At 50.3% G+C, this 26,675-nt stretch overlaps 10 protein-coding genes across 10 annotated transcripts; 5 read left to right on the top strand and 5 right to left on the bottom strand.

Annotated features, from left to right (window-relative positions):
- Positions 1-79: 79 nt before the first annotated feature.
- On the top strand, positions 80-2,856 carry BGZ61DRAFT_595088 (fungal-specific transcription factor domain-containing protein; the record flags this gene model as incomplete). Its single annotated transcript, XM_046256876.1, has 6 exons — positions 80-209; positions 1,008-1,528; positions 1,591-1,797; positions 1,852-2,357; positions 2,427-2,730; positions 2,782-2,856. 6 exons carry the CDS (start codon positions 80-82, stop codon positions 2,854-2,856), a joined length of 1,743 nt encoding a protein of 580 aa, XP_046093510.1.
- A 585-nt stretch (positions 2,857-3,441) lies between these two features.
- BGZ61DRAFT_500985 (fungal trichothecene efflux pump) lies at positions 3,442-6,574 on the bottom strand (the record flags this gene model as incomplete). The annotated part of the gene is made up of 11 exons (XM_046251639.1): positions 3,442-3,596; positions 3,808-3,920; positions 3,972-4,197; positions 4,249-4,679; positions 4,732-4,798; positions 4,862-4,985; positions 5,031-5,105; positions 5,160-5,311; positions 5,370-5,579; positions 5,641-5,712; positions 6,565-6,574. 11 exons carry the CDS (start codon positions 6,572-6,574, stop codon positions 3,442-3,444), a joined length of 1,635 nt encoding a protein of 544 aa, XP_046093511.1.
- Positions 6,575-6,815: 241 nt separating this feature from the next.
- On the top strand, positions 6,816-8,288 carry BGZ61DRAFT_375494 (uncharacterized protein; the record flags this gene model as incomplete). The annotated part of the gene is made up of 3 exons (XM_046242422.1): positions 6,816-6,945; positions 6,999-7,579; positions 7,635-8,288. The coding sequence occupies 3 exons, from the start codon at positions 6,816-6,818 to the stop codon at positions 8,286-8,288; spliced, it is 1,365 nt and encodes a 454-aa protein (XP_046093512.1).
- A 636-nt stretch (positions 8,289-8,924) lies between these two features.
- Positions 8,925-9,999, bottom strand: BGZ61DRAFT_542091 (fumarylacetoacetate hydrolase family protein; the record flags this gene model as incomplete). Its single annotated transcript, XM_046255135.1, has 4 exons — positions 8,925-9,416; positions 9,467-9,531; positions 9,678-9,759; positions 9,814-9,999. The coding sequence occupies 4 exons, from the start codon at positions 9,997-9,999 to the stop codon at positions 8,925-8,927; spliced, it is 825 nt and encodes a 274-aa protein (XP_046093513.1).
- A 383-nt stretch (positions 10,000-10,382) lies between these two features.
- BGZ61DRAFT_375462 (uncharacterized protein) lies at positions 10,383-12,017 on the bottom strand (the record flags this gene model as incomplete). The annotated part of the gene is made up of 5 exons (XM_046242414.1): positions 10,383-10,704; positions 10,766-10,938; positions 10,979-11,157; positions 11,224-11,811; positions 11,870-12,017. 5 exons carry the CDS (start codon positions 12,015-12,017, stop codon positions 10,383-10,385), a joined length of 1,410 nt encoding a protein of 469 aa, XP_046093514.1.
- Positions 12,018-12,772: 755 nt separating this feature from the next.
- BGZ61DRAFT_542093 (acetoacetyl-synthase) lies at positions 12,773-15,282 on the top strand (the record flags this gene model as incomplete). Its single annotated transcript, XM_046255136.1, has 9 exons — positions 12,773-13,006; positions 13,057-13,680; positions 13,732-13,767; positions 13,827-13,907; positions 13,966-14,090; positions 14,141-14,205; positions 14,268-14,417; positions 14,470-14,773; positions 14,850-15,282. The coding sequence occupies 9 exons, from the start codon at positions 12,773-12,775 to the stop codon at positions 15,280-15,282; spliced, it is 2,052 nt and encodes a 683-aa protein (XP_046093515.1).
- Positions 15,283-17,692: 2,410 nt separating this feature from the next.
- On the top strand, positions 17,693-18,856 carry BGZ61DRAFT_500990 (thiamine diphosphate-binding protein; the record flags this gene model as incomplete). Its single annotated transcript, XM_046251640.1, has 3 exons — positions 17,693-18,066; positions 18,177-18,742; positions 18,816-18,856. 3 exons carry the CDS (start codon positions 17,693-17,695, stop codon positions 18,854-18,856), a joined length of 981 nt encoding a protein of 326 aa, XP_046093516.1.
- Positions 18,857-19,323: 467 nt separating this feature from the next.
- Positions 19,324-20,823, bottom strand: BGZ61DRAFT_577619 (putative 2-oxoisovalerate dehydrogenase alpha subunit). The gene is made up of 4 exons (XM_046256254.1): positions 20,634-20,823; positions 20,501-20,562; positions 20,228-20,440; positions 19,324-20,163 (listed from the first exon to the last, which is right to left on the bottom strand). The coding sequence occupies exons 1-4, from the start codon at positions 20,800-20,802 to the stop codon at positions 19,396-19,398; spliced, it is 1,212 nt and encodes a 403-aa protein (XP_046093517.1). The 5' UTR covers positions 20,803-20,823; the 3' UTR covers positions 19,324-19,395.
- A 1,603-nt stretch (positions 20,824-22,426) lies between these two features.
- BGZ61DRAFT_375473 (uncharacterized protein) lies at positions 22,427-22,828 on the top strand (the record flags this gene model as incomplete). Its single annotated transcript, XM_046242416.1, has 1 exon — positions 22,427-22,828. One exon carries the CDS (start codon positions 22,427-22,429, stop codon positions 22,826-22,828), a length of 402 nt encoding a protein of 133 aa, XP_046093518.1.
- Positions 22,829-23,301: 473 nt separating this feature from the next.
- BGZ61DRAFT_511225 (Aldehyde/histidinol dehydrogenase) lies at positions 23,302-24,983 on the bottom strand (the record flags this gene model as incomplete). The annotated part of the gene is made up of 3 exons (XM_046252112.1): positions 24,441-24,983; positions 23,489-24,345; positions 23,302-23,420 (listed from the first exon to the last, which is right to left on the bottom strand). The coding sequence occupies exons 1-3, from the start codon at positions 24,914-24,916 to the stop codon at positions 23,302-23,304; spliced, it is 1,452 nt and encodes a 483-aa protein (XP_046093519.1). The 5' UTR covers positions 24,917-24,983.
- Positions 24,984-26,675: the final 1,692 nt, after the last annotated feature.

Genomic DNA, 26,675 nt, shown 5'->3' on the forward strand with positions numbered 1-26,675 from the left:
CCTCCCCCTTCCACCGTCGTGGTGCAAGCAAAAACCTCGGTTGTTCCTGTCTGCGATTTAGGGTCACTCATCACTCACCATGTCGCTTGCAATTGTGCAGGAAAACAGCGCCACCATCTCTGCGCCCGCCATGTCGAAGCCGGCATCCCGCCGCCGCCGCTCGAAATGTTCCGTTGCCTGTGTCCACTGCCGGCTGCGAAAGGTCAAGTGTGAGTGTGCCACTGTGATGCCGCGGGATTGACTGACATTGGGGTAAACGGGCAGGCAATGGCGGCCAGCCTTGTCCAAACTGTGTGGTGAGGCCTCGGCCAACGACGGGACGGGCCACCTTCTTGTCCCCAAAGCGACCTTCACTGACGCTTGTATTGTATCCTGCCAGGACCATCACAATGACTGTGTTTATGAGCCGCAGAGGCGGCGACGGACTGCCGACAACATCTCTACCGCGGCATTGGAAGGCTTGCGACAGCGATTGTCGAGGATTGAGGCCATGCAGCTCCAGTCTCAACCAGAACCGCAGCCACTACCACAGCAACCACGATCACGGCAACCCTCTGCTCCAGCATCAGAGCCATCCAATACTGATAAATCGTCTCCAACCAACGACAGCCAGCCGCCACTTCCACAAGCGGTAGCCATTAAGAATTCCTCTAGGGGCTCCAACGATTCGCACTTATGGGAGCAAATCTGCACAGAACTGGCCGGGGTCGACACTCTCACCCCTCCATTAGTAACAGTGTTTCCACAGTCGTTGAGACAAAGTCTCGACTCGTTCAAAAGCCCGGGTCATGATATCGTCCACCCAGGATCCGAGGCCACCGCCAGTAGCTTCATGGGGGACCATGACTATGTTGTGTCTATATCTCCAGAAGAAGTGGGTACATAGCCGACAGAAAAAGATGCTTGGTGGCCTAGATGCTGATGTCAACTCTATCTAGTCTACCTATGAATATCACGGTCTGGTAGCCGCTTTCATCTGCCGCAACAGCCACTGACAAGCAACGCAGGTCCTGGATCCTTCCTGTCTTTCTGCTCCAAATCGGGCATCGAATGGGTTACCCTGAAAACAGGGGTCCCTGACTTTGATCAATTAGCAACGAGATTAATGGCCGACGTAGGCCACTGCTTTAGGTGTCAGAGCAGAGCCTGTCCGCTCAGAGAGCCGGAGCCCAACGAAACTACTGCATGGCTCTACACCCAGTCTTATTTTGAGGACACAAGCGACGTAGTCCTGGGTGTGGTGTCACGTTCGTGGTTCCAAGACAAGCTGCGCCTCCATTTCAACAACAACAACAGCAGCAGCAGCAGTCCTGGACCCGGCACGATGGATGATCCAGCCTGGTACGCTCTCCGCAATACCATCTACGCCTACGGTGCCCGGCAGCTCCTAGCAAAGCAGAGCAAGCCTCGGGCCTTCAGCGACGCCATTGAACTGGGGAACCGCTACTTCCAAAACGCTCTCTCAATGCACAGTGACCTGCTCTTTCTCGGCACGAGCAGGTTGGCAGTGCAAGCGCTCGCAGTTATGGTCGGTATATCCATGTCACCACTGCAACGGGAGGGCTTCGCTAATTCATATACTAAATATAGACACATTACACCGAGGGCGTGAGCTGGCCGTCCCTAAACTACATGCTGTGCTCTAGCGCAATGCGGCTAGCCGAGACCAAGGGGTTGCACCGACAGCCGCCTTTGTCCGCGAATTTGCATGATGCGGAGATATACTCGCGGAGCTGTACCTGGTGGGGGATCTACTGCTACGATAGATATTCGGCTGTTCGTCTTGGGAGGCCATTGGTGCGTAATCAACCCAACACGATGACTAGGGCCCCTGGCTGATTTACAAGAAAGGGAACTGACGACGACTCCATCACCGTTCAATTACCGCGAAATTTGTCCCCCGAAAACCCGGCGCAGTACGAAGCTATGCTCTGTGGTATCCGTACGGCACAGTTGTCGTCGGCCATCCTGAGAAGGCTAAACAAGTTCGACCATAGGAAGCCGTCTGTCGAGGAGATCGCTAACACCATGGGCGAGCTCAAACAGTTACTTGCAGATCTACGAGCTTCGTTCCCTTCCTATGTGTCCCCGGGAGATTCGTCGCCCTGCACCAATATTCCAGCCGGAATAACCATCAACGATGTCTTGTTCCTGGTGTTTTCCTACCACATAAGCGTGATACAAGTGCACTCGATACTCGTGTATCCCTGGAACATAGCAAAACTCGGCTTGAATGCCGCAGAGCAGACCCAGCTTCAAACCAACATAGCAGAAAGTAGCCGCAAATGTGTCGAGTCAGCACGGCAAATCCTTCAGCAACTTGGCGGCATAACAATCATGCCATCGACGCCCAAATGGTGAGCCTCATCTCGCCACTGTGGTGATTAACCGGTTATCCAAAACTAATGCTTTAAAATATAAATCAGGCTTGCCTTCTTCTTCCCCTTGACGGCGTTGATAGACGTCTTTATCCACGTTTTACAGAACCCCCAGGAATCTTCTGTCGAATCCGATATTGTGCTTATGCGGATTGCGGCGGGCCATTTCAGCTATCTGGAATTCACCATTCCCGAATTTTCGTTCCCGCTTACAAGGGACCTGCCCAACTTGGCCCAGGTTGCTGTCCGCCGTTCTCGAGAGAAGTGTCCCGCCCCTATCGACATCGGACCGCCGCCGCCGTCCGATTTATCAGGGGCGTCAGCGGATATGGGGGAGACGACACATTTTGAGGTGAAAAAGGTTCGCTTAGATTGGCATTTCAGGGCTAATAACCATGTGTAGGTTGGATTGTTTCCCGCTGGGTTTAACATCTGGAGTGAGGACTGGAGCACCTTCTTGACGTCGACGGACTTGTGATGAGGCTAGACATTCCTTGAGTCGTGGGTTGATAGGAGATATGTGCCTCATGATTGGGGATACTCCATGGCTGGGGGAATTTAAGCCACGATTTTTATCTTGCGAAGGTTTAAATCTCTGTACAATACCTCTTGTGTGTAGATTCTGTGTTGTTTGCTGCTGTAGCCGTCCTTTGAGAACAGGCCACACTCGACCACAATAACATTGCAGTCACGCAACTGGATTCTTGATGTAAAAAATGGCTGGTCTCAGTTAGCATGATAAGTAGGATATTGTCTGCTCTTTTCAGGCCCAGAAGTCGGCACCATCCTTGCGATAAAATGAAAGCTCATGTATATTCTCCGCCGGGTGGAATCTATAACCTTGCCTCTAATTGCCTTTTGAACGCATTCATTGTATTCGTACTACCGACGGCTGACATTCGCCTTGATATGCATGGGTGGCTTGACGGGGGTGCTTTTAATCTAATATACCGCCCACGAACGGTTGGCATTGTGGTGATGGAGGGAAGAGAATTAGGCCGGCCAGCATTATATTCATCAAGATTTAACCTTCTTAACTCGCGTGAGCTGGAAAAGCTTGATCTTAGGCAACTGTGAGAGCGTTGGGTTTTAAAAAATGCTTAAAATGTGAAGAAAACTGTTTTTTTTTGTTGGGATTTCGTGATAGCAGCAACTCGCCCTTGATGGAGCGGACAGCCAACTTAGAAGAAGTGCCGCCCACGAACCTGGACGTAACCCCTATTACAGTTGCTCATGTAAGTCGTATTAATATGCTAAAGAGACGAAATAACGAGACATTACAAAACTATCTTTGCTCACAGCGGCCATTCACGAACGTGATGTTGAGGCGCACGCCTCTGGTTGTCCTCCCAACGCCACACCTAGGACTCCTTGTGCTCGACATGTTCGACCTGTCCAGCAACCTTGCCGGCTGCGCGCGGGTGCTTACCTTCGTTCAAGTCGACGGCAACGTGGTGCGTCATGAATTGGCTGATATCGCGAGTGGTTGCAGCAAGCAGGACTGCAAGACTGCCCAGCCCAGCAACAAGGTAGAAAACCACCCTGTGGTCCATGTCAGCAGTAAGCCAGCGACAAGTTTGTACCGTTACGCACCTAAAACTCGCGGCGAACGAGTACCGTGTTGCCTCTGTGGCAGCGGCAAGGATCTCTGGATTCGCGCCCGGGACGGAGGCAATGGCCGTCTGATTACCAGAGGCAAGGGCTTCTAACAGCAGGGGAAGAGAGCTTTCCGGCAGCCCCAACGGAAAAGTCGCCTCTGCGAGTCGCCTGGGCCACTCAATCTGCATCCTGGACTGAACGATGGTATTGTAGATAGAGACTGCACAACAATGTCAGTGATAGCCGCTTGATGCAAGCTTAGAAGCCGTACTGGCAATGGCACCGCCCACAGACCGAGCGCAGGCAAGAAGACCGGTAGCAAGGCCGATGTTTTTATCACCTGTGGAGAACTGCACCATGACAATGCCTGTTAACTGCGCGCCCAGGTTTGCGGCACCGCCAAGGAAGCTGAATGCAAGAGCCGGCTTGATCGAGCTGGGAGTGATGGTTGCTAGTAGGGATATGAAGATGGTCTGAAGGGCAACTAGCGCCGTGAAAAGCCAGTTCACCCTGGGGACATAATGCAACAAGAGACCTGTGATCAAGGAGCCGAAGGAGGAACCGATACCCCATGGAAGACCATATACACCAATCTTGATGGGGTCAGAAGTAAAGACGGCCCCGATTTCTGCCGGCCAGATACTGGCCATGGCATACAGCGGCATAGACAGGATCATGACCGTGACGAGTAGGTTTGTGAATCTGCATGGGGAGTCAGCCTGGCCTGGGGTGAGGGGAAGGGCTTTCATCTTACCCTCGGACATTCTTAAAGATATGAGGCGGAAAGATGGGATTCTTGGTACTCTTGGAAACAAGCACCTCTGCATCGTCATTAGTCAGCTTGTTGCAGTGCGCATGCTAACTTGACATTTGACATGACTTACCCCAGAAACCAAGTCCTATGAGGAAAAAAACACCCAGAATCATTGGAAGAATGACTGCCACGGATTTCCAGGCGAATTGACCCCCAGCCCAGGAGATGCCCAGCAGGAAGCTTGTCAGACCAGCCTGAAAAGTCAGCTAGGAAACCAATACATCGTTTAATGTTCTCACCATCCAAATTCCAGCGCCGACCCAGTCAATGTTCTTTGCCAGTTGTAGGCGGGTCTGCTCCTTATGTGGCAGAGGCTGAAGCGGGAGTTAGCCAGAAAGAACTGCGAGAAAGCGAACTTGAGAGCATACCGGGTGGTAAAAGAGGGCCGTAGAAATCATGGCACACCCGCAGATTGCGATATAAATATAGAATACGTATCGCCAGCCTCTCGTCTCGACCAGCCTGTGAGCGATCAAGGAACCCGCCGCATTGAATGCAATGGGAACGTTCTCCAGCAGGGCTACCAATCCTGTTAGCCCTGCCACAAGTTAGAAATGGGACAATGGGACAAGCCCTACCTTGCACAAAGCCTCTGTACTTATTCGGGTAGATCTCGGACGCCGCCGCGATGGCAAGTTGTTGAAAGGCTGCTGCCATGCCAGACATGGTGGTTCCAGCGATGACAACTTGCACGGATTGCGCAGTCGCTGCCAATATACCGGCGATGATTCCGATGGCGTTTCCGGCAATGAAGAAGTATCGCCGTCCTAGGATGTCACCGAGAGGACCTGTTGCTAGGTTGTCAGCCCCGAGTGATGGTGGTGCTGGACGCTAACATGGTCGGCATACCTGCAATGGGGAGGAAGATGGCACAGGTCATGCTCCAAGACGCAGCCATCCACGTGTAGGTTTTGAAATGCCCTGGTCACAGTACTTAGTATCTCGTTCACAAAGCCGGTAGGCCATGCTCAGCTCACCGACGTCGGCATCGATGTATCCCAGGATGGGTCCATAGGTGATGAGAATCATCTGCTGCGCGAGGTACGTGAAAGTCAAAGCCTGCTGAGGTCAGAAACGATCCGTCTCAGTCTAGAGACACGGCACTCACGACGGTTGGCAGGATCATGCGCCGGTCAAATTGGACGTCCGTAGTGATGAGAGCGTCTGCCGCAGCAGCTCGTACATCCTCAGGGGCTCGGGAGCCGATCAGCGCGAGGATCTGTTCCTCCTCCTGTACAGGGGGGCTAGTCTCTGCTCCGCCTGAACCCGCTTCTGATTTGTGCATGGTGCTTCAGGTATGGAGTTGTCGACTGGGCCGGTGGGTAGTTGGTTGGGATGTTTGAGTTGGTCTCGTTGAGCCTTCTCTTGTACTCCTCAAGCGAAGGTAATGAAACACTGGCAGAATAGTCGAGATGATCCGGGCGCCAGTTCTAGGATTGCTGTATCGTAGCGGTTTGGGTTACCAGGGCGCTGGGTTCCGGGTGATACTTGTAGAAAGAACAATCTTGGCTTGGTGTCCAGGAAGAGACTAATTCTTCAGACCCTAACTTATATTGTACTCTCGCCGTGCAATTCTGTAGCATGTACAGATTGGGTGTACATAACTTCAAAGGCTCATTCAGCCTCACCATTCTAAGTTAGTAACCCACACCCTTAGCGTGTTGAGGCTAGCGGGGTGGGCGGTACGGACTCCGGGGTTCCCCAGGATATACCCGCGCGTCTCCCCGCAAAACCAAGGGCTAGAATCCCTTTTGGTTCGGAAGAGACACACACTTGCACCCATTGCTCCACTGTGGGTAATCCTTCGGCTGGATCGTATCTGGTGGATAGGGATGTAGATTCCGTGGACCCGAAGATTAGGTCTGGGGGTCCGAGACGGCTATTCCAGTAAGCCGCTCGCCCCAACCGTAAGCAAGTCGGCTACAAGGTGCTCCGTCGCATATCAGGATAGTAAGTATACTTAGATGGGCTGCCAATATCATCGGCTCGGATCCGCAATACCCTGGGAACCGGTGAAACCCAACATGTCTCTTCGACATCTATCTGTCATCATCGTGGGCGCCGGATTCGGAGGCCTCGCCGCGGCGATTGAACTTCGCCAACGCGGTGCAAAGGTGGTGGTGTTCGAAGCTTCAGAGAACTTTAGAAAGCAAGGTGAGAGGCCCAATCCCCCAATTCACCCCGAGAGACTCCTAAATGCTAGACAGGTGATGTCATCTCGGTTGGTGCGAATGGAACCCGGATCATTCACAAATGGAAGGGCTTTTGGGAAGACTTCCTTGGTGTCTCATCTCAATTTGAGGTCGCCGAGATTTACAACAAGACGGGAAAGCTGCTCCTCACACAGCACACCGAGATGGAGTTTGATGGTTACCCGGCCGTCTTTACGTCTCGAGGAAAACTGCATAAAATGATGTTTGACTATGCCAAATCTCTTGGGGCTGACATTCACCTCGGCACCAAGATTACCAGGTACTTGGAAGACGACACAGGCGCCGGCGTCTTCGTCGCAGACATCAAGATATCCGCCGACCTTGTCCTTGCAGCCGACGGGGTTCGGACTGAAGCCCGCACCGCCGTATCTGGACAAGAGCAAAAGGCCACAAGGAGTGGCGTTGCCATCTACAGGGCATGGTTTCCAACGGACGTGCTCAAACATCACCCCTTGACAGAGCCCATTGCCAATGCAACATCCTCCGGTTTCAAAGTGTGGATCGGTGACGGTACGCACTGCATCATCACCACCAACATAAACTTGAAGCACGTGGCTTGCTTTGTAACCCACACGGTACGCAACAAGAGGGGTACCCCACCGGGGTTACGTTACTGACGACGCTTTACAGGACAAAGCTGACATCGCCGAGAGTTGGAACTTGGAGGGGGACAAGGAGGGCATGCTTGAGTGTATTGAAGGGTGGGATGAGACTCTCCGACAGGTCGTCAGGTCCATCCCAGAGGGTAACCTCATCGACTACAAAATCCTCTGGAGAGACCCAGTGCGGCCGTGGGTGTCTAACAACGGCCGTATCGCGTTGCTGGGAGACGCGGCACATCCGCACCTCGCTACTGCTGCAACCGGCGGCGCTCAAGCTATGGAGGACGCTGCCACGATTGCAACGCTGCTAGAGCTTCTCGGGAAGGGACAGATACCACTGGCCCTCAAGGCATACGAGTCTCTCCGATACCAACGCACCAGTCTGACTCAAAGACTCGGTTGGGAGACCCGACACAGATGGCACTTTACCGACTGGGAGGCGGTGGCTAAGAATCCCGACTTGCTCAAGCTCCCGCAGCCGACCTGGCTGCAATGCCACGATGCCGAGGCCTATGCCAGAGAGAATTTGGATGCCGTTGTGTCCCATCTTAAGCACGGGACGCCGTTCGCGTCCACTAATGTCCCCGAGGACCACATGCATCAGGATTGGACCATTGACGACATGGTACGGCTGGAGAAGGAAAATGTACACAGCGGGACCTTCTACAAAGCCACCCAGTAACAGCAACAGTGCGATGCATGCCGAACGAAGCATGAAGGAACTCGGATAGGGCCTCAGGCGAGAGAGAGAGAGAGAGTGAGAGAGAGTGAGAGATGTGGGAACGCCGAGGGCCAATATACATAACATCAACAGTCACTCCTTGGTTGGTCATTCCAGTTGCTTATATGAGGACAATGCCTGTATTGCGTCATCTCCATTTTCCGCTCCTTGCAGATGCCTCTATGAGACCTATCTCTGAGCTACCGATGGATTCTACTATCCAGCCGCCGAACTAAGCAGGCAAACAAGGCCTTCTCCTGGTACTTATTAGTTGAAGATAGTGGCACTATCTGTAATGCGTTTCTGACCCAGCAGGAAGCTCCAGTATTAACAAAGAACACATTTCTCTTCACTTCAATAGCATAATAACCCGATGCAAACATAGTTGCTTAATGTCAGCCCTTCTTCTTGCATGCAGGAAGAAAAACCTAGACCGGGATGCGCCACGGGAGGTGAAAGAGCCTCTCAGTGGCTGAAGATAGTGGCACAAACTGGTTTTAAGACTAGGCGGCGCCGCATTACTCGGTAAGAGTACCGGCTTTGTAGAGCTGGCAGGGTACAGGACCACTATAAAAATAACTCAATTGGGACCACTGCTTAAGCACTGTTCGCTTCAAAAGCGATGCGGTTCTGCATAGTACCAATGCCGTCGATTTCCGTTTCGAGAATGTCGCCATGCCTGAGCCATGTCTGAGGCTTCATAAAGTACCCAACGCCGCTGGGTGTGCCTGTCATGATGACGGACCCTTTGCGCAACGTCGTCCCTCGGCTGAGATGTCTAATGAGTAGGCCAAGATCGAAGATCCAGTCATCAGTCTCCGAATATTGCCTCTGATCGCCGTTGACACGTGTGCTCACACGCAACTGTGTTGGGTCTGGGATGAGCCTTTTGGACGTAATGACAGGGCCGAGTGGCGCGAATTTATCAAAAGATTTTGCCGCGGCTGGCTGGCCATTGCTTCTCTCGGGAACCTGCCACCATCTGGACGAGATATCATTCCCGACGGTGTATCCCAGAATGTAATCAAACGGATTTTCATCTTCCGAGACGTTCTTGCAGTCTTTTCCGATCACTACCGTCAGTTCCACCTACGAGCTGTTAGTTCCAACATTTGACCATGATGCTAGTGAGCTCTTACCTCGTAGTCCATCTGTTGGCATTCTGGGTGGATTGGAATGGTATCAAAAGGTCCAGCAAGGGCATCTGTTCAGCAAGGTTAGACTACAATATGTGCGATCCGGACACTGGCTTCACTCGCCTGGAGGCTTGGTGAATATGACCGGGTATTTGGTAGCCGGTTTCTAGCGATTCTTAGTGATTTTTCTGCAGAGTCTAGGTATTCCAATCACTTACACCAGCTTCCCGAGCATGTGTCTTGTAGTTCATTCCAACACAGTAGAAGACAGGCACATGAGAAAGAGGCGGTAGCACCTAGATGCTGGTGGAGTTAGACGGCCCACGAGATGTACTCGAACCAAGACGTACCTCGGCAATCCTCTTGGTCTCTGAAGTAAGCCTGAAGTTGGGATCCCACGGGCTCTCGCTTGCGTATACAGGGACGAAGGAGCCTATGAGTCCTTGTTTGTTAATTGATGGCAGCCCTTCCGCCTCTCCGTAGAACGCAGTGCCGGCTCTGTCTTTGAACCTGACAAGTTTCCCAAATGTTGCCATTGCGTGACGAAGAGAACGTCAACGCAGCATAAATAAGAGCCCGATACTTATCGACCACTGTGTCAACCAAGGCACAAATGTGTACGAGAATTTATAGACGCTATATGCGACCCGGCGTGTGCATGGAGAAAGCTAAGCTCTTTGTGATCGGAGCTCGGAAATACGGGGTAGTGTGTACGTCTTCATGCCCGAAGTACTTACGACGCTATGAAATTATTAAAACATGCTTTGGATTTCTCTTTACCACCATGGGTATTCCCGCCTGCGACCTAGAGATAACTCGCACTGCATACAAAAGTATCCATATACGCCCACAAGCTACCAGTAGAAACGCACCCACGGGTTCTTCCCATCATCAGCCAAGCCCGACCTTGCTTGTTACGTCATCGCACGTCTACGCTCGCGGTGTAGAAGGATGCCTGTGACTGTTGTTTCTCCAGCTCCATCATAGACTCTACACTCCAGTCTTCGTGCTCATGGCCTTCCGGAACGTTGGTACTTATGAAGGGGCTCCCCTTCTCGACGTTGTCGATAGCGGCGTCCATATTGTCAATAGTATACTTTATCGCATTGGCCCCATAGAGCCATTCTGGCTGAGGCATTTTTACCAAAGCAGGATTCGCCTTAACCACGTCCCAGTTAGTTTGATGCCATCGGTGACGGGTCTCCCAGCCGAGGCGTTGGGTGAGGCTGGTTCTCTCATAACTGGGCGAGAAGGGTGAGTGATATGCCTGGCAAGATGGGCCAACGGATGAAGAAAACGTACCGGAGGTTCTCATACGCCCTGAAGAGAACAGGGAGATTTGCTATGCCCTTCTTGCCGATGAGCGTTCCGATGGTGGCGGCATCTTCAAATGCCTGGCCTGCCCCAGAGCCGGACGTGGGGAGATGTGGATGAGCTGCATCGCCAACTAGCAGAGAACGATCAGCACGAGGTTGCTAAAAAGGTCGGGAGGAGAGTAGCGAAAATACCTAGTACAATTCGACCGTTGTCTGAAACCCATTTCTTTGCAGGATCGCGCCATAAGAGTTTCCAGTCGATGAGGTTGTCTTCTGGGATATGCTTTGCAACCGCTTTGAGTACCTCATCCCAACCATCCATGACCTCGAGTATGTCTGACACCTTGCCAGGGCAAGTCCACGACTCCTGACCGCCAGCTTCAGAGTCATCCTGGAGAAAAGTGTAAGCATGACTGCTTGATGAATATGAATGTGGGAATGCACAACTCGCCTTGTGTGTGCAGAAGAGCACTGCGCCGCGCAGCTTTGTATTCGTCATGACGATGCAGTGAGTATTGTGGCCAAGCCAAACGTGGAACTTGTCTCTCGGCGACTCAGCATAAGCCCGAGTCAAGGGATCGTCCCTGAGCGTGTCGAGATTGAACCAAGACCTGTATATGGCAAACCCACTAGTTTTCGCCGTAGCTGGTTTTCCAGTGACGACTGAGCGTGCATGGCTGTGGATGCCATCTGCAGCGATAACGCCGCATGCCTCGAATCTTTCGGCTCCAAGATAGATACCGGCCTTGTCTCCCTCCTCAAAGTAGCTGGTAACGCGTACTCCAAAGCGAAATTTGACACCAATTGATTTAGCGTGCTCAAACATCAGTCTTTGTATCTCCCCTCTCTTGCTGTATAGGATAGGGAAGCCTCCAAACTCCTGAGGCAGAGGCGCTTCAATAATTGGCTTTCCCTTCCAATCGAAGTAGGTCAAGCTTGGGACAATGGAGGAAATCTTGACTGACTCCTCAAGGACATTACCCCAATTCGACATCAACAACGTTGCATACGAACTAATCTGAATTACATCTCCTACAATTGATGAGTCATCTGGTCCTAAGGAGCTTGCTGCTCAAACGGGGCTAGTAACCTTGATTGGTGAGGTCCCTGGTAGACTCAAAGACCTCGACCGCATATCCCCTCTTAGCAAGCTCGATGGATGCAGCTAAGCCGGCATAGCCAGCTCCAACAACGATAAAGTTGGCCTTTGGAGTGGATCCGTTTGGTTCGGGCGCCATGACTTAAGGAGTCCAAGCAGTCGCTGGCTTGTTGCGTAATGGGCAGATGGTAAAGTGGTGATGGACTGGGGATCCAACGATTGGTAACAGCAGTATTTGGCACTTGTAAGGGAGAGGTCGTCCATGACCAACAAATTATAGTAACTAAGCAAGTATAATATATGTGTATATGTATATATAAAGGCTTCGCTAGGCTGAGTGACCCGAGTAGTTTCAGCTGGAGTGGAGGGAGAGCAACCCGCCCTTCTCGATGGATCCGGAAACAATGGCACCGATCCCGAAGCTATGACCGCACGCGAAACTCATTGATTTGAGTGAGACTCGGGCAGAGCAGCGTAACCGGACCTGGTCTCAAACCAGCAGCGAAGCCAGCAGCGAATAGCTTTGGCCTGTCACCTCCCCAAGGTTGAGAAATTTGGCTAGAGACGCAAGCATTTTGGCCCGCACATATGTGCTAACCTACCATGATCTGTGCACCAATTGGATATCATCCATGAGTCTGCGAGGCTCCGTCTTAGTAGCCGACTCTCCATCTCATAGCCGATTTGCCTTACATGGTGCAGGTCTCGCTAGGGGGCGATAGGGCAAGCTATACTTGTTTAGGCCGGAAGGGCCGACCTTTGCTCCCATGCATCCGATTCGCTAACTTATAAGACCGATCCCTTCAGCACGGCACGCACGAGATGGACGCTGCATTATCGGCATTGCCTAACTTCTCTCTCTTTCTCTGTGTCTTTGAACTCCAGGGGCCAGCCATGGCATCGCATCACAGCCCGCGCCTGCTCTGGCAGCCGCGCGAGCCCTCCAAGACCATGTTGAGCAAACTCCGTCGCTTTATCAACCAACGACACACGCTCAGCCTAAAGCATTACCATGACCTTTGGACGTATTCCACGGATGGCGAAACAACGAATGACTTTTGGGTCGATCTTTTTATTTTCCTGGAACTAACGGGTGACAAGGTCCCCCAAATTGCATTCGCCCCCAATGTGTGTGGCCTCTTGTCCCTCCGCAACTGAGCTTGTGCTGACGGTCATAGGACGGAGAATTGCTATTCCCGCCTCCAACCTGGTATCCGGAGGTGCGGCTAAATTTCACCGAGATATTGCTGTCCAATCGAGACCCCAGCAAGATTGTGCTTCACGCGTGCACCGAGGGGGGCAATGATGTGCAGAACATATCATGGGAAACCCTCATCTCGCAGGTAGCCGGCCTAGCTGATGCGATGAGGTCTTCTGGCATTGTCAAGGGTGATAGAGTCGGTGGTGTTCTCTCGAATCGACCCGAGACCGTCGTGACATGTCTAGCCACTCTGTCTATTGGAGCGCTGTGGTCAACTTCTTCCCCAGATATGGGAACCGAGGGTGTTCTGGACAGGCTGGAACAGATTCGACCAAAGCTCCTCTTTGTCGAGAGCGATGCTGTTTACGGCAATAAAGTCCTGGGATTGATGGAAAAGAACAGATCGTGCGCCAGGCAAATGCTCAAGACCCCCGAGTTCATGAACATGGTAGTGATCCCAAGAAGCAGGCCAGTGCAAGATGAACCATCACTGAAGCTTGTCACTTGGTCGGCGTTCCTGAAGAGAGGTTTGGGAAGGCCTATGCAATTTGAAAGGCTGCCCTTTAACCATCCTGGCTTCATTGTCTACTCTTCTGGCACGGTCAGCAACCAAGCAGTGTACTATGCTATTTCCAGGCTAACTATCACGCAGACTGGTCCTCCAAAGTGCATCGTTCATAGTGCAGCAGTGAGTTACAACTAGGCTTACCCATATATACAGGTAGGGGAGCTAAAGGCAGCGTCTAGGGACTCCTGCTACAGTCAAGGAAGGATTCAGTGCTTCATTTTGACGTACAGCCAGGCGACAACATACTTCAGTACACAACGGTACGTTTGATCTGCACTTCTCTCAGTGGCTTCTTGTGCTTACTGCGGATATTTTGAGACCGGTTGGATCATGTGGGGAAAGGTAATATGTGGCATAGGATACGGTGGCCGAACAGTCTTGTATGACGGCTCTCCCTTGAAGCCGGATCCGCTAGTCCTGCTGCGCCTGATATCAAGACTTGGGTAGGTCAGCTAACGTCGAATTATGGGCTAGGGTTGACTCTAATGTGCAGGATAACACATTTCGGAACTTCGGCAAGATACCTGACTGAACTGAAGAATCTTGGTCTCGCACCAAGTAGGTCGGCCCTTCGGCGCCTTGACAAACGACGCCTGCTGCAAATTGCTGACCATTTGTAGGGAATGCCATCGATCTTTCGTGCTTAAAATGCGTTATCTCTACCGGTAGTACATTGACCGCTGAAGTGAGCGACTGGTTCTATGACGTTGGCTTCCCGCCCCATGTCCACTTGGTCTCGACTTGCGGAGGGACGGATATAGCCGGTTCGCGTGAGTATTTCTCGCACTCACCTTCGAACATCTGACAACTAAGCATCGACAGTCGTCAGTGGAAACCCGACTCTGCCACTATACTCTGGAGAAATCCAATGCGAGACTCTTGGTATGGCAACGGATATCGCCGACGCCGACGTCCTTGAACCCATATCTGTCAAGAAGACTGGTCGAGCAGGCGAACTTACCTGCCGTCGGCCCTTTCCTAGTCAGCCTGTTTGCTTTTGGGGGGACGGCGATATGAGTCGTTATAAGTCGTCATATTTTGAGAAATATGGAAACAAGACATGGTACCAAGGAGACTTTATCCAAATGAACCCAAAAACCGGAGGCTTCATCATGCTGGGAAGATCGTAAGTTGAACACCTACCGTCCTCTACGGCCGGCGGATATAGCATACACATGAGCACTGTTGACGAGAGCGTTTAGTGATGGTGTCCTCAATCCGTCTGGCGTCCGATTTGGGTCAGCCGAGGTTTATGAAGTGGTCGAAAAGCTTCCTGGAATAGAGGACACACTATGTGTCGGCCGACGTCGGCCACACGATCAGGACGAGGCGGTCATGCTGTTCGTGAAGATGGCCATAGGTCAGAAACTAACCAGGCAGCTCAAGTCGGCCATCAAGGCATCAATCCGTGCAGCCAGAACACCGCGCCACGTGCCAAAATTCATCTTCCAAGTTCCACACATTCCTTACACAATAAACGGCAAGAAGATTGAGCAGGCAGTCAAAGTTATCGTTTCTCGCGGCACATCGAAAGCCAACGGTGCCGTGGCTAATCCTGAATCGTTTGACTACTTTAAACAATTTTATAAAGTGGAGACAGAAGATGAAGCAGAGGGGATTGAGTCTAAGCTATAGGAGCGGAGTTTAAGAACTGATAAGTCAGGCACTAAGGGGTTCAAATAGTTAAAGGATTTAGCAGAGGAAGGTTGGTTTCTAGTAGTTAAGGGAGGAAGGAAAAGAGTCTATATGTAACTAGGGTAACTAATCAATTGAGTCCTTCGTCTTATAATAACTTAAATAATACAAATACGTGACTGTATAGAAACGCGGCAACGAGGAATGCGGCAGCGCAGAAATAAAAGTCCGAACAGCAGCTTCAACAGCGCTATCTTGGAATTATTTATTTCTGTTCCGCTGAATACCAATTTAATTTCGATAACAGGATAACCAATGAATTCGATGCCGTAACAAAGCTTACACGTAGACTGCCCCACAGATGTAAGCATAAAAACTTCCTTCCGTCGATGCCAATCCCTGGGGGCTAGTTATCTATCATCGCAAAACAGTCCCTAGCAGTTCGACATTCTCCAACGACCCGGCCACGGTCTCAGCGCATCGCGCCATAGTCGCCCCATCAATAACCCTGTGGTCAGCACACCAGCTCAAAGCCAGCTGCTCCTGTGACACGACGTGCCCATCCTTGTCAACCACAGGAAGTTCCCGGCTTCGGCCAACAGCCACAATACCAACCATTGGCGCCACGATGACAGGGCTCACCACGTTGCCGCCAATACTGCCGATGTTGCTGACGATGAAGGTTGCGTCCCGAAAGTCGTCTGGCGCAAGCCGTCCTGCCTTGGCGAGCTTGCTAAGACGAATAACCTCGGCGGCAAGAGATTAAATAGAATGGTCCTGCACAGCCCTGACAACAGGCACAAGGAGGCCTTGCGGGGTGTCGACGGCTATACCGAAGTTGTGGCTCGACTTGAGGACAAAACTGGGGTTACGCGGGTCCCTCTGGGCATCTAGCCTAGCCTGGGAAACCGAGAAAAGATGTGCGATATGGTCTTGAAGATGAATGAAAGCGTGGTGAGCCTCGACCGGGGTTCGGGTGCGGACTCGGCAGCAGCGTTGGCGAGTCGGCGGAGCCTATTTAAGCCCGCGACATCGACAGAATGGGTATAGAGGAACTGTGGGATGGCTAGGGAGTGTCATAGTTTGGAACATTTGCCTCTCGGTTGCGGTCAGGGAATAAACCTGATCTTCGCATGTCCTGGCCTTTATACCGATAGTAGGAGACGGCAAGGTTTCCGTCGATAGTGACGACACTCTGGAGTCGAGGTACCGCCGAACATCGTCCTTAGTGATGCGTCCATCTCTCCCTGTTCCAGGGACCTGAGAAGGATCAACTCCAAGTGTTCCAAGCTGATGTCGAACAGCAGGTGAGAGCAGCTGCGTGCCATTCTGCTTCGGCGCTGAGGTAGTTGGCTGTGTTGCCGGCCTCGTGACTAGCTCGGATTGTCCTGGCTCCTGAACTGGAGTCTTCAGTCTCTCTCGTGTGGCCTAGTTCTCTAACAAATATGCCATGGTGTTTGATCCTGCTGTTTCGCTCCCGGTTTCGCTGTCTATCGGGTCATCTGTGTCTCCTACCTCGACGAACCAGTCTACAATTTGACATTCGGTAATGCCTGGCGCGTGGGATATCAATCTCGTCAAGCCTCCACGAAAGTCACTGAGTGCCAAACAGGGGGTGGTTTACCTTCGCCAATGTCTGCTAAGATGAACTGCTTCACCGCATACTTTGTCGCGGTTACGTTAAATGATCGCTGGCCTAAATGCCCACTCTTGCATCTGACCCAATCGCGAACGACTGATCTTGGTCGCATGAATGGCGCCACTACGCCCCGAATCATAACTTTTCTCATTTCTCAAGGTGTAGGGTGTCCCAAAAAAATGGCCAAGATCCAGAGAGATATAGGCAGAGGGTCTACGAAATAGAGCCAAGATAGTGTGCTATGGAAAATGATGAAGCAAATCTTCTTCGGCCTCGCCCCTAGCGAGATGGTAAATCTCATGCTCTCTTCTCGCTCCGAAGTAGATGCCGGCCTTTGCCAAGGAAGAGCCCGAGGTCCGACGTCATGCGAGTACCATCTTTCGAAGGGGAGTGGTCGTGGCTCGGCCCATCGCCATGTTTCAATGCCGAGACGGCTGATAACCGCCATGTAGGCTACTAACGTCGTCCGCATACTGCAGCACCCGAGCCCGGAAGACCAAATACTACAATATCGCAGCTTCAGATGCTCGCTGATTATTCCTTTGAACACCCACAAAACCCTTTTGTTACTGTAGCAATGGCGGCTTTGCGGTTTGGTAGAGCAATGCGCTGGAAAGAAACAACCCGGCAACACTGGTATTCTACAGTTTCGACTTCGGTGGAGCGGCGGCTGAACACTCCCGTCAACTTCAACACGACGCCCCTTTTACATCACAGCAGCAGGACCTTTGGGGAAACCCCCGGGCTACCTACTGGTTGCCCTCGAAACGCATGAACCTTTACCAGTCTGTAAACGACGCGCTTCGCATCGCCCTAGGCACATCAACCAAGGTCACCTGTTTTGGCGAGGATGTCGCCTTTGGCGGCGTATTTCGATGCACAATGGGGCTTCAGTCCGAGTATGGGCCCGATCGCGTCTTCAACACCCCAATCACAGAGCAGGGAATTGTAGGCGCCGCAATCGGCATGGCCGCCGAGGGTTATAAGCCTGTGGTTGAGATACAATTCGCAGACTACGTGTTTCCAGCCCTCGATCAGATAGTCAATGAGGCGGCCAAGTTTCGATACCGAGAAGGACATACTGGTGGGAATATCGGGGGCATGGTCATTAGAATGCCCTGCGGCGGTGTAGGCCATGGCGCGCTGTAAGTCTTCTTTCCGCCGCCAGCAGGGTCCCCCTGGGATCATCTGGCGGAGGCCCGGTAGTGGCTGTGGATACTGAACTGACGATTGCTGCTCTGGCAACTTTGCCTAGGTACCATATTCAATCACCAGAGTCACTGTTCTGCCATATTCCCGGGTTTCGGGTTGTTATGCCCCGGTCCCCTAGTCAAGCCAAGGGCCTGCTTTTGTCGGCGATCCTCGAGTCAAAAGATCCCGTCATCTTCATGGAGCCCAAGATCCTCTACCGAGCGGCGGTAGAAGAGGTGCCCCAAGAGGCCTATACCTTACCCTTAAGCCAGGCTGAGGTCATAAGGTCAGGCGCTGACCTGACAGTCATCTCATACGGGCGGCCCATATATACCTGCATGAAGGCAATAGAGGCTATCGAAAGTGATATTGAGGGTGCCAGCATCGAGCTAATCGATCTGCGTACCATCTATCCATGGGACAGGCAGACTGTTATTAACAGTGTGTCTAAGACGGGTAGAGCCGTAGTTATACACGAGAGCATGGTAAACTACGGTGTAGGCGCAGAAGTCGCAGCGACAATCCAGGAGAAGAACTTCCTCCAACTCAAGGCGCCGGTGAAGCGGATTGCAGGCTGGACAACACATACCGGGCTGGCATATGAGAAATGGATCATGCCCGATACTGTTCGTAAGTGGTTCCTTGCGCAAAGGAGGTCGTAGCGGAAAAGGTTATTGCCGCTAACTTTAGTTGAAATTAATAGGGATATATGATGCTATTCGAGATAGCCTAGAAGAGTATTGATGTCCCGCTCTATGTGGTGCCTTCTTGTACATGGAGCATCTATTGGAATGTTTGAAACATCACGTTCTACATGGTCAAAGGACTTAGCGATGCCTTTGAGTTAACGGAACTATAGCCAGCTATATTAACATTTGAGCCATGCTGTGATGGCGTTGAAGTTCTTCTTGTTTGTCTTGGGTCCATCCACCACCTCAGGGATCGAGCCAGTGAATACCTCTAGGAACAGCCAATGGTCTGCGATGGGTAATGAATTTGAGCATTCTTGTGACGGGCATCTTGTGATTTCATCGGCTCATTATAAAATGCTTCTTTGGTATAGATGCTGTGTATTGCTGATCAGGCCAGCCATTAAGAGAGACGGTAGTCAACAATAGTTCCATAGAAAAAGAAGCTGATGTATATAAGAGAAACAAGATAGTATATAGTTTCATATAAATTGACTAGTAGGTAACCTTAGAATCGACTATCCCAAACCATAGAGTTGCACGAAGAAACCCGAGAAAAAAAAAGGGGGGGTTAGAAATCGCAGCTGTGCCTATTTACAGGGCACTAATCCCACCCTCGTACTCGTCCACATCATACTCATTAGGATACTTCATAATTAACCGTCTGACCTCCTCCCTCTGGGCTTCAGCCTCCTCGGTGAGCTCAGCATAGACGTCATCGAAGATACTCGACAACCTCGGTTTCTTTTCCTTTTCAGCAATCGTCAGCTCTTGCAGGATGTTCTTGCGAATATCCCTGCGGGCCTGAGCCTCCATATCTTGGCTCCAGAGGTCGTTGATCTGCAGCCACTTGCGCAAGCGCTCGAGGGGATTTTTCTCTTGCTTCCACGGCTCGACCTCATCGCGCGTTCGGTACGCGAAGCTATCGTCACTTGTACTGTGATGAGACACACGGTAGCTCATAAACTCAAGCAAGATGGGGCGGCCACCGTATTCAAGAGCCCTGCGACGTGCCTCCTTAGTCGCTAAGTATACTGCGAAGATATCAGTCCCATCGACTCGGAGAGCCTCTATGCCATAGCTCACTCCCCGGCAAGTAATGCCGTCACCACGATATTGCTCTGAGGTTGGGGTCGATATAGCGAAGCCGTTATTGCAGCAGATGAAGATTACTGGACAGTTTCGAGTAGCAGCCAAATTGAGGGCACCGTGAAAGTCGCCCTCGCTGGCCGCGCCGTCGCCAAAGTAGGCAACAGCTACTTGCGGTTTATCATTGGGGTTCTCAAGGCTATTCATCTTGAGTGCGTACGCTGCCCCTGTGGCATGCGGGATCTGTGTCCCCAAAGTTGAGGCGACGGCGTGCTAACGACATCGCACCCGTCAGAATCAAGTGAGACTTTGTCAGATCCGAACCGCGACTACTCACGACGTTGGTTTTGACCTTGCCACTATAGTGGACGGGCATGTTTCTCCCTTTACCGGGGTCATTTTTGTTAGAGAATAGCTGGCTCATGAAGTCTTTAAGAGTAAATCCACGCTTTTGGAATACCCCAGTCTCTCGGTACTGGCAAGTAATTACGTCCCCCGCGTCCAGAGCCGCTGCGGATCCCACGGTGATAGCCTCCTCACCGGTAGATACCTGAGCACACCAAGTCAGCTCGTTCAACTTACCCAGAGGATTATCTGGATGCGTCTATACCATATAAAAACTGATACGGCCTTGCCTCTGCGCGTCTGACATGATAGTATCGAGAATGTTCACTAGCAGGAGCCAAGTCCACGTTAGGTATTTGGATATTCTATGCGCGCGCGACTTTTGATAGTAAACTCACCCGTCATCATGTCCTTGTACCAACTTAAAACTTGATCACTCGTAAGCTCTTTGAGATATTCATGTTCCACCTCTATGATGCCGTCGAAATTCATCGCATGAAACGTAGGGATGACGGGCTGTGACGAAGGTGAAACAAAATTCATAGTGCTGGTAAGCTGGCTTTCCATTGCTCTGGGAAACCCGGGTCTGCGAAGTTACGTGTTTAGCTCGAGAAAAAAAGAAAAGAAAAGAAGAGAGGGGGGGGGGGAGCTCGAGTTGAAGGATGAGAAGTATCTTACGCTGGGTCGGAAGCGATTGTTGATGCCGATGCTGTAGATTGCCAAGCCCGATGCGAATGTGTCTGTGCAAGTCGGCATATTGCTGTCGAACCTATACCCTTTTTCATGGTAGTGACTAGGCGTCTTTTGACAGCCTCATTCATTTTGGGTTTCTTGTTTTGGTTATTTTTGTCGCTCTTCGTGAAATAAATGAAACGCAGTTGAATGTGTAGGAGCGATCGAGAGGTTAGAAGCAGTCAACAAGTGGTCGCAAGTCGTTCGGCCCTATCGAGTTACGCGTGCTACGACAAGGGTAGTTGCAAAGGACATATTCTTTACTGCGCTTAAAGGAGCTGGGCCAAAGGTTCTAGAGCGTAATAGCTAGCTGCCTCCGGATTTGTCGTGGACCTGAAGTTCCGATGGAACCGCGGCTAACATTTGGTAACGGCTTTTACCTCTCATGTCAGAGGGGCTGCACTACTTAGATTGAGTCCCATACGCCGACTTGCCTGAACAGCTTACTAGACTTACCTACTCACAAGCTACTGCGGTAACCTTAAGCGGAAATGGCAAGAACCTCGCCTCGCCGTCCTCGGACAACGTCAACATCCCGAGTTTACCATCGGCCCCCTCGGTACGCCGATGGCTGCCATTTCAGGATTAAGGTTTGCTCAGATTATGCATAGTCCTCCGAACCGAGACCTAGAATCTCGGTCCCCTTGAGGGCCTGGGCTACTAAACTCTTTTGGTTCGGAGTTGTTAGTCCCGCCCTTTTGGGGTTTTCTTCCGCTGACAAATCAGAGCCACATCGTAACTCCATTTGCATTAGGTTCCTTATTAGCGCATAAATTAATGGGATACTGTTGGATCCGTTACGGTCAATTTGATCAAATGGATAGTGTTCAAAGCAGTGATGATGATGTTGATCCTTGCTTGTCCCGGTCATCCGGACCGGCCGGAAGAGGGGTTATCAGACCCCCCTTCTGACTAAGGTCAGGATATCAATCTATCAGAGGTTTCGTAATACAGGGTCATCCTTCGCAATACAGGGTCACCTTCCAACAGTTTACTAAAGACTGTCAATAACTTTTCACACCGCTGATACCCACTTTAACCTTGGGTTTTCTGCTCCGATTCGCTTGTGATATAAAATGCAATTAAAAGCATTTACAAGGGGGCTTTTTACAGGGCATTCGTATTATGTAAGTTTATCAAGTCTTTACGGTGCTGCGTTCCTAAGGCAGGGCTACCCCCCTAAAACCGGAGCTACTTAAATGCCGAGATATTAAAACAGCTCTTCTATAAAGTTCACACGCGGGACAAAGAAAGATCTATAACTCACAATCTATCATTGACTGTTTCGTCCATTCTCTTAATCTTTGGCGTGTCCCGTTACTCTCTGGTCGTGTTTGTACAGTATCCGACCCCACAAAGCAGAAACCTGCGTCAGCGTATCATCATGCGGCCATTTGATTTTGTCCTTCTACTCCTCACCGCCCGTACCGCCGGAGCTACCCCTCAACATCGCTCGAGCATGGCTCCATACTGCCCACCGTGTCACGTTACGCCAAGCCAGCAAAGGGCTATCTTTGTTGAGTTCATCCAGAAACTCTATATTGATAGAAATGCCACTCGAGCTCTCCTTGACCACGTGCCCGAGGACTATATACAACATAACCCCTTTTCTCTCTCCGGACGCGACAATAGCATCAAAAGTCTATCATTTGTCTCACCGGATACGGTTAATTTCACGATTTCTAGAGTTGGACTGGATGACAACCTGGCTTTTCTCCATGCTCGACTCGATACTGTCGGGGCAGAGCGGCCAAGTACCGTTGTGGACTTGTTCCGGTTTAATGGGTCTTGTATTCAGGAGCACTGGGATGTTATTCAAGAGGTACCAGAGAACGCTACCAACCCACTTCATATGTGGTGAAGTCATTGCCAGTTGATGGCAGAGAAGCATTTGAGACTGTTATACCTAGATGCGGACTCATATTTCATGACTAGGGATAGCAAATCGAAGTATGATTGAGTGGAATAGCTCCAACAGTGAACTTGATGCGTTAGGGCAACAGTTTGCGTTTCCCTATATCCAGTCAAGTGCGGCCCTTGTGTGCGAGTCATCGAGGCAGTCCTGAAATGCTTAGTGGCACTCCTCCGATGTAACAGGGGGAACGTCCCTGGGCGTCTCGAGACTGAAGGATCCGATGTGTGCCTGGACGACTCAGGTTCGAAATAAATCAAGCTCACGGAAGGTAGACAATCGGAAATGCTGGCTCCTTGCTAATCACCTATGACTATCTACCTATAATGCGATTTTGATCCAACAGGAAGCTTCAGCAATGATTTTGAACGTAGGAACGTACAGTCAGTCCCGAAGCCGAGCCAGAGTACTATTAACTAGCCCTACAGGTGTTTAGTTACTGCCAATGAGATGGCTTTGTAGTAGAGAAAATTCTCTATACCATATCGTCCACCAGTGCTTCCCCATCCACTGCTCTTGACAGAAGTTGCAGGTCCACTCACTAACTCGATGTGTTAGCCAACTAAGTTAACAAGGTTCAATCCGAACTGAAGTAATCTAACTACTTACCGCCTGCTGGAGTTATAGTATTGATCTGCACCATCCCGAACTCAATTCCTTGTGCCACGCGTAATCCGCGCTCGTAACTGCTAGTGAAGATGACAGCTGAGAGACCACCGTCCCGCGAGTTTGCTTCCTCGATTGCTTCTTGGTCGTTGTCGACAATGAAGGTAGACGCTGTTGGCGCGAATCCTTCGCTGGCAAATAAGAGCGCGTTCGGGTTGACGTCTGTCAAAATTGACGGGGCAACAGCTGCTGGGCCGGTCAACGCACTACTTCCAACGAGGAACTTAGCGCCATGGTCAATAGCGTCATCAACCGCGGCTTTAGCTTTCTGGGCAAAGGCGTTCGAGACCGCTTGTCCTGCCGAAGGGAGCCGCCGAACAGCTTCTACAAGGTGTTTGTAAAATTCGTTCTTGACAGTGGAATGGACAATGATGCGTTCGGTGGAGAAGCAAACTTGCCCATGGAGCAACATAGCACTTTTAACAATTAGCTCAGCCGCCTGAGCTAGGTCTGCGTCATCAAGAACGATAGCTGGACTTTGATCACCTAATTCCATCACTATCGGCTTCAGATACTTGGCCGCTACGGCACCAATGTTCTTAGCCACAGCCTGACTGCCGATGAACTCAATCTTTCTCAGTGACGGTTGAGAAATAATGGCTTCGGTAATTTGAGGTGCGTCAGAGCGACTCGATATGATCATATTAACAGAGCCTGCCGGAAAACCAGCTTCGAGAAAGGTCTCTGCCACCAACTGATGCGTCCAAGGACAAAGTTCGGAGGCTTTTAGGAGAACAGTGCACCCTGCTGCAAGAGCACTTGCAATTGCACGTGCACATAGAGCAACAGCACCGTTCCATCTGTCAAGTGATCGTAAGTACAAGTAGTATTCAAAGGGGTTTGAAACAAGATGCAGAAATGACAAGCTCGGTTAGTTATGGAGAAACAAACTTACGGAATGATATCCAAAACGGGCCCGATAGGCTCACGAGTTATCAGATAATAGGAACCATCGCCTGTTGGTTTGACCTCTCCAGAGAGTGCGGATTCCAGGGCTGTACTCAAGTCGCGACAAAACGCTGATGCACTGCGGATGTTCATTTCTGCCCATGCCTCATCGCAGCTAGTCTCGGTCATCTGACGATTGACCGAATCCTTAACCTTACGATCGAAGAGATCTGCAGCCTTGATCAATAAATCGCGACGCTCATACACACTTGTCTTCTTATATGTCTGGAAAGTCTTCCATGAAGAATCCACGGCTTTGATCGCGATATCAGTACTGGCAGACTGAGTGTAGTGCACAATCTCCTGCTTCTGGGAAGAGACGACAGGAAAACAAGGCAAAGCGTTTGGCCCCAGCGGCTTCCCGTCGATGATACAGGCAACATATGGTTTGCCAGCATCGTCTCTTGGGAGTGTGGAAGGCATTCTGGCGAAGTGAATTGGAAGTAGGTGGACTTTGGACCAAATGGTAGATAGAACCGTATTATAGGACTGGTTTCCAACTTTGAATTGAATATTGATATGCCGAGGAAGGCGGACATAACTTGTTTTTTATCTTTCCTTGACTATATGGATTTTATTATAATCGGCAATAAACAAGACGCGAGATGTCCGAGAATAAGAGACCTTCTTCGGAGTTAAGGACTTTTTAATGCCGATTCCTGAGGTTATGTCCGTATGCCTATAACAAGCTGATATTGAACTTTCAATACCCTTGTAATGTTGCTGTCGCTAGGCTGAAAACTGGACTAGAGCTTGAAGCTAGACGACATCTGGCAAAATAGATGATATACACCTCTTAGAACGCTCTAAACGCTGTGGACACTCATGTGTACGTTCGCCGAGAGACTACTGACTATCAAACTTTCGAACTAGTAACTTGTCACAGCCTAGACTGACCAGCCCACGTGACAATAAGATCATTACATGCACCCCATAAATTTCTAACTAATTACCGATTGGATTATGAATGCAGACTGTAATCCTGTAGAGGATTGTAACTCCAAACTGTAATTCAACGCTCAGATTACAATTTCTTATTGTAATTCACCTCAGTATATATATATATTTATTTAGCAATTTTATAGAGGTAGCCTCACCAGCTATTAATAGACTTAGTTATATTAAATTTGCTATTCTACTATTATTAGATCTATAATCTATATTACTTACTATAATATTTTAATCTACTCTTCCCCTCTCCCACAATCGCCCGTAATTATAGCCGCCTGGATGACGCTAGCCCGATACCAGCATTCATCCATGTGATTAGCCCTTATATGGCTAGTGCAGCGCCGGGTCCTCGCCACTGCCCGCTTTAGCCTCTGACACACATTAGGACGGAGTTACTCTTTCATTAGAGACCTAACTCCAGTTGAGTTTCACCCAGACAGTACCTAAGTAATCCCGAGATTAACAACGGTGGAATTATAAAGCCCGGAAACCCGAGCTTTACCAGGGGCCTATTATGTCCAGATATTCCTGTATGTTAATTGGTGGTTAAATATTTGACAAAATCCGAAAGTATGCTTAATCTGCAATCCTAGCTCTACTCCATATTTAGTGCAATAACCCACTAAAGTTCCACTAAATTAGCTATTTATTAACTGAAGAGAAAATCTCCATAGCTATATAAAGATATTGGAGAGAGACCCTATACAAGGAAACCTTTAGTAGATTGATATCTGGTCTTTAGTTATGATGACGAGACCAAAAGGCCCCTCATCTGGCTGATCTGGATGACCCGGATCGATCAGGAGAATTATCATCAATTTGAACAATATTACAACAATTGAATTGACCGTATCGGATCCATCAGAAGATCAATATACTATAATGTAGATCCTTACTCGTTATAACTTCTGCTATTACTTAAAATAAATGGGATTTGTTGGATCCATTACGGTCAATTCAATCAGATAGATAGGGATCAATACAGTGATGATGATGTTGATGATTACTTGTGCCGGTCCTCCGGATCGGCCGGAAGAGGGGTTATTATCCCCTGTCCCCGATGCCTCCGACCCCCTCTTTTCTCGAGGGGGGTTTTATGTCATCTGACACCCCCACGACTAAGGTCAGGATATCGATCTATCAGAGGTTTCGTAAAACAGAGTCACAATCTAACACTTTCCAGTTCGAATCCCTGCTGCTTGCGTAAGTGTAATCTTATAGCACTCTAAGA

This window comes from Ilyonectria robusta (assembly GCF_021365365.1).
Source record: "Ilyonectria robusta strain PMI_751 chromosome Unknown BGZ61scaffold_90, whole genome shotgun sequence".
NCBI classification, from domain to species: Eukaryota; Fungi; Ascomycota; class Sordariomycetes; order Hypocreales; family Nectriaceae; genus Ilyonectria; species Ilyonectria robusta.

Bases quoted from the DNA above. Each gene is read 5' to 3' on its own strand.
- BGZ61DRAFT_577619 (XM_046256254.1), bottom strand. From the start codon at position 20,802: ATGGAAAGCCAGCTTACCAGCACTATGAATTTTGTTTCACCTTCGTCA. The intron at 20,563-20,633 runs GTGAGTTTACTA...GGCTCCTGCTAG, and splicing joins GTACAAGGACATGATGACGG to TGAACATTCTCGATACTATC. The intron at 20,164-20,227 runs GTGAGTAGTCGC...CGATGTCGTTAG, and splicing joins GCAAGGTCAAAACCAACGTC to CACGCCGTCGCCTCAACTTT.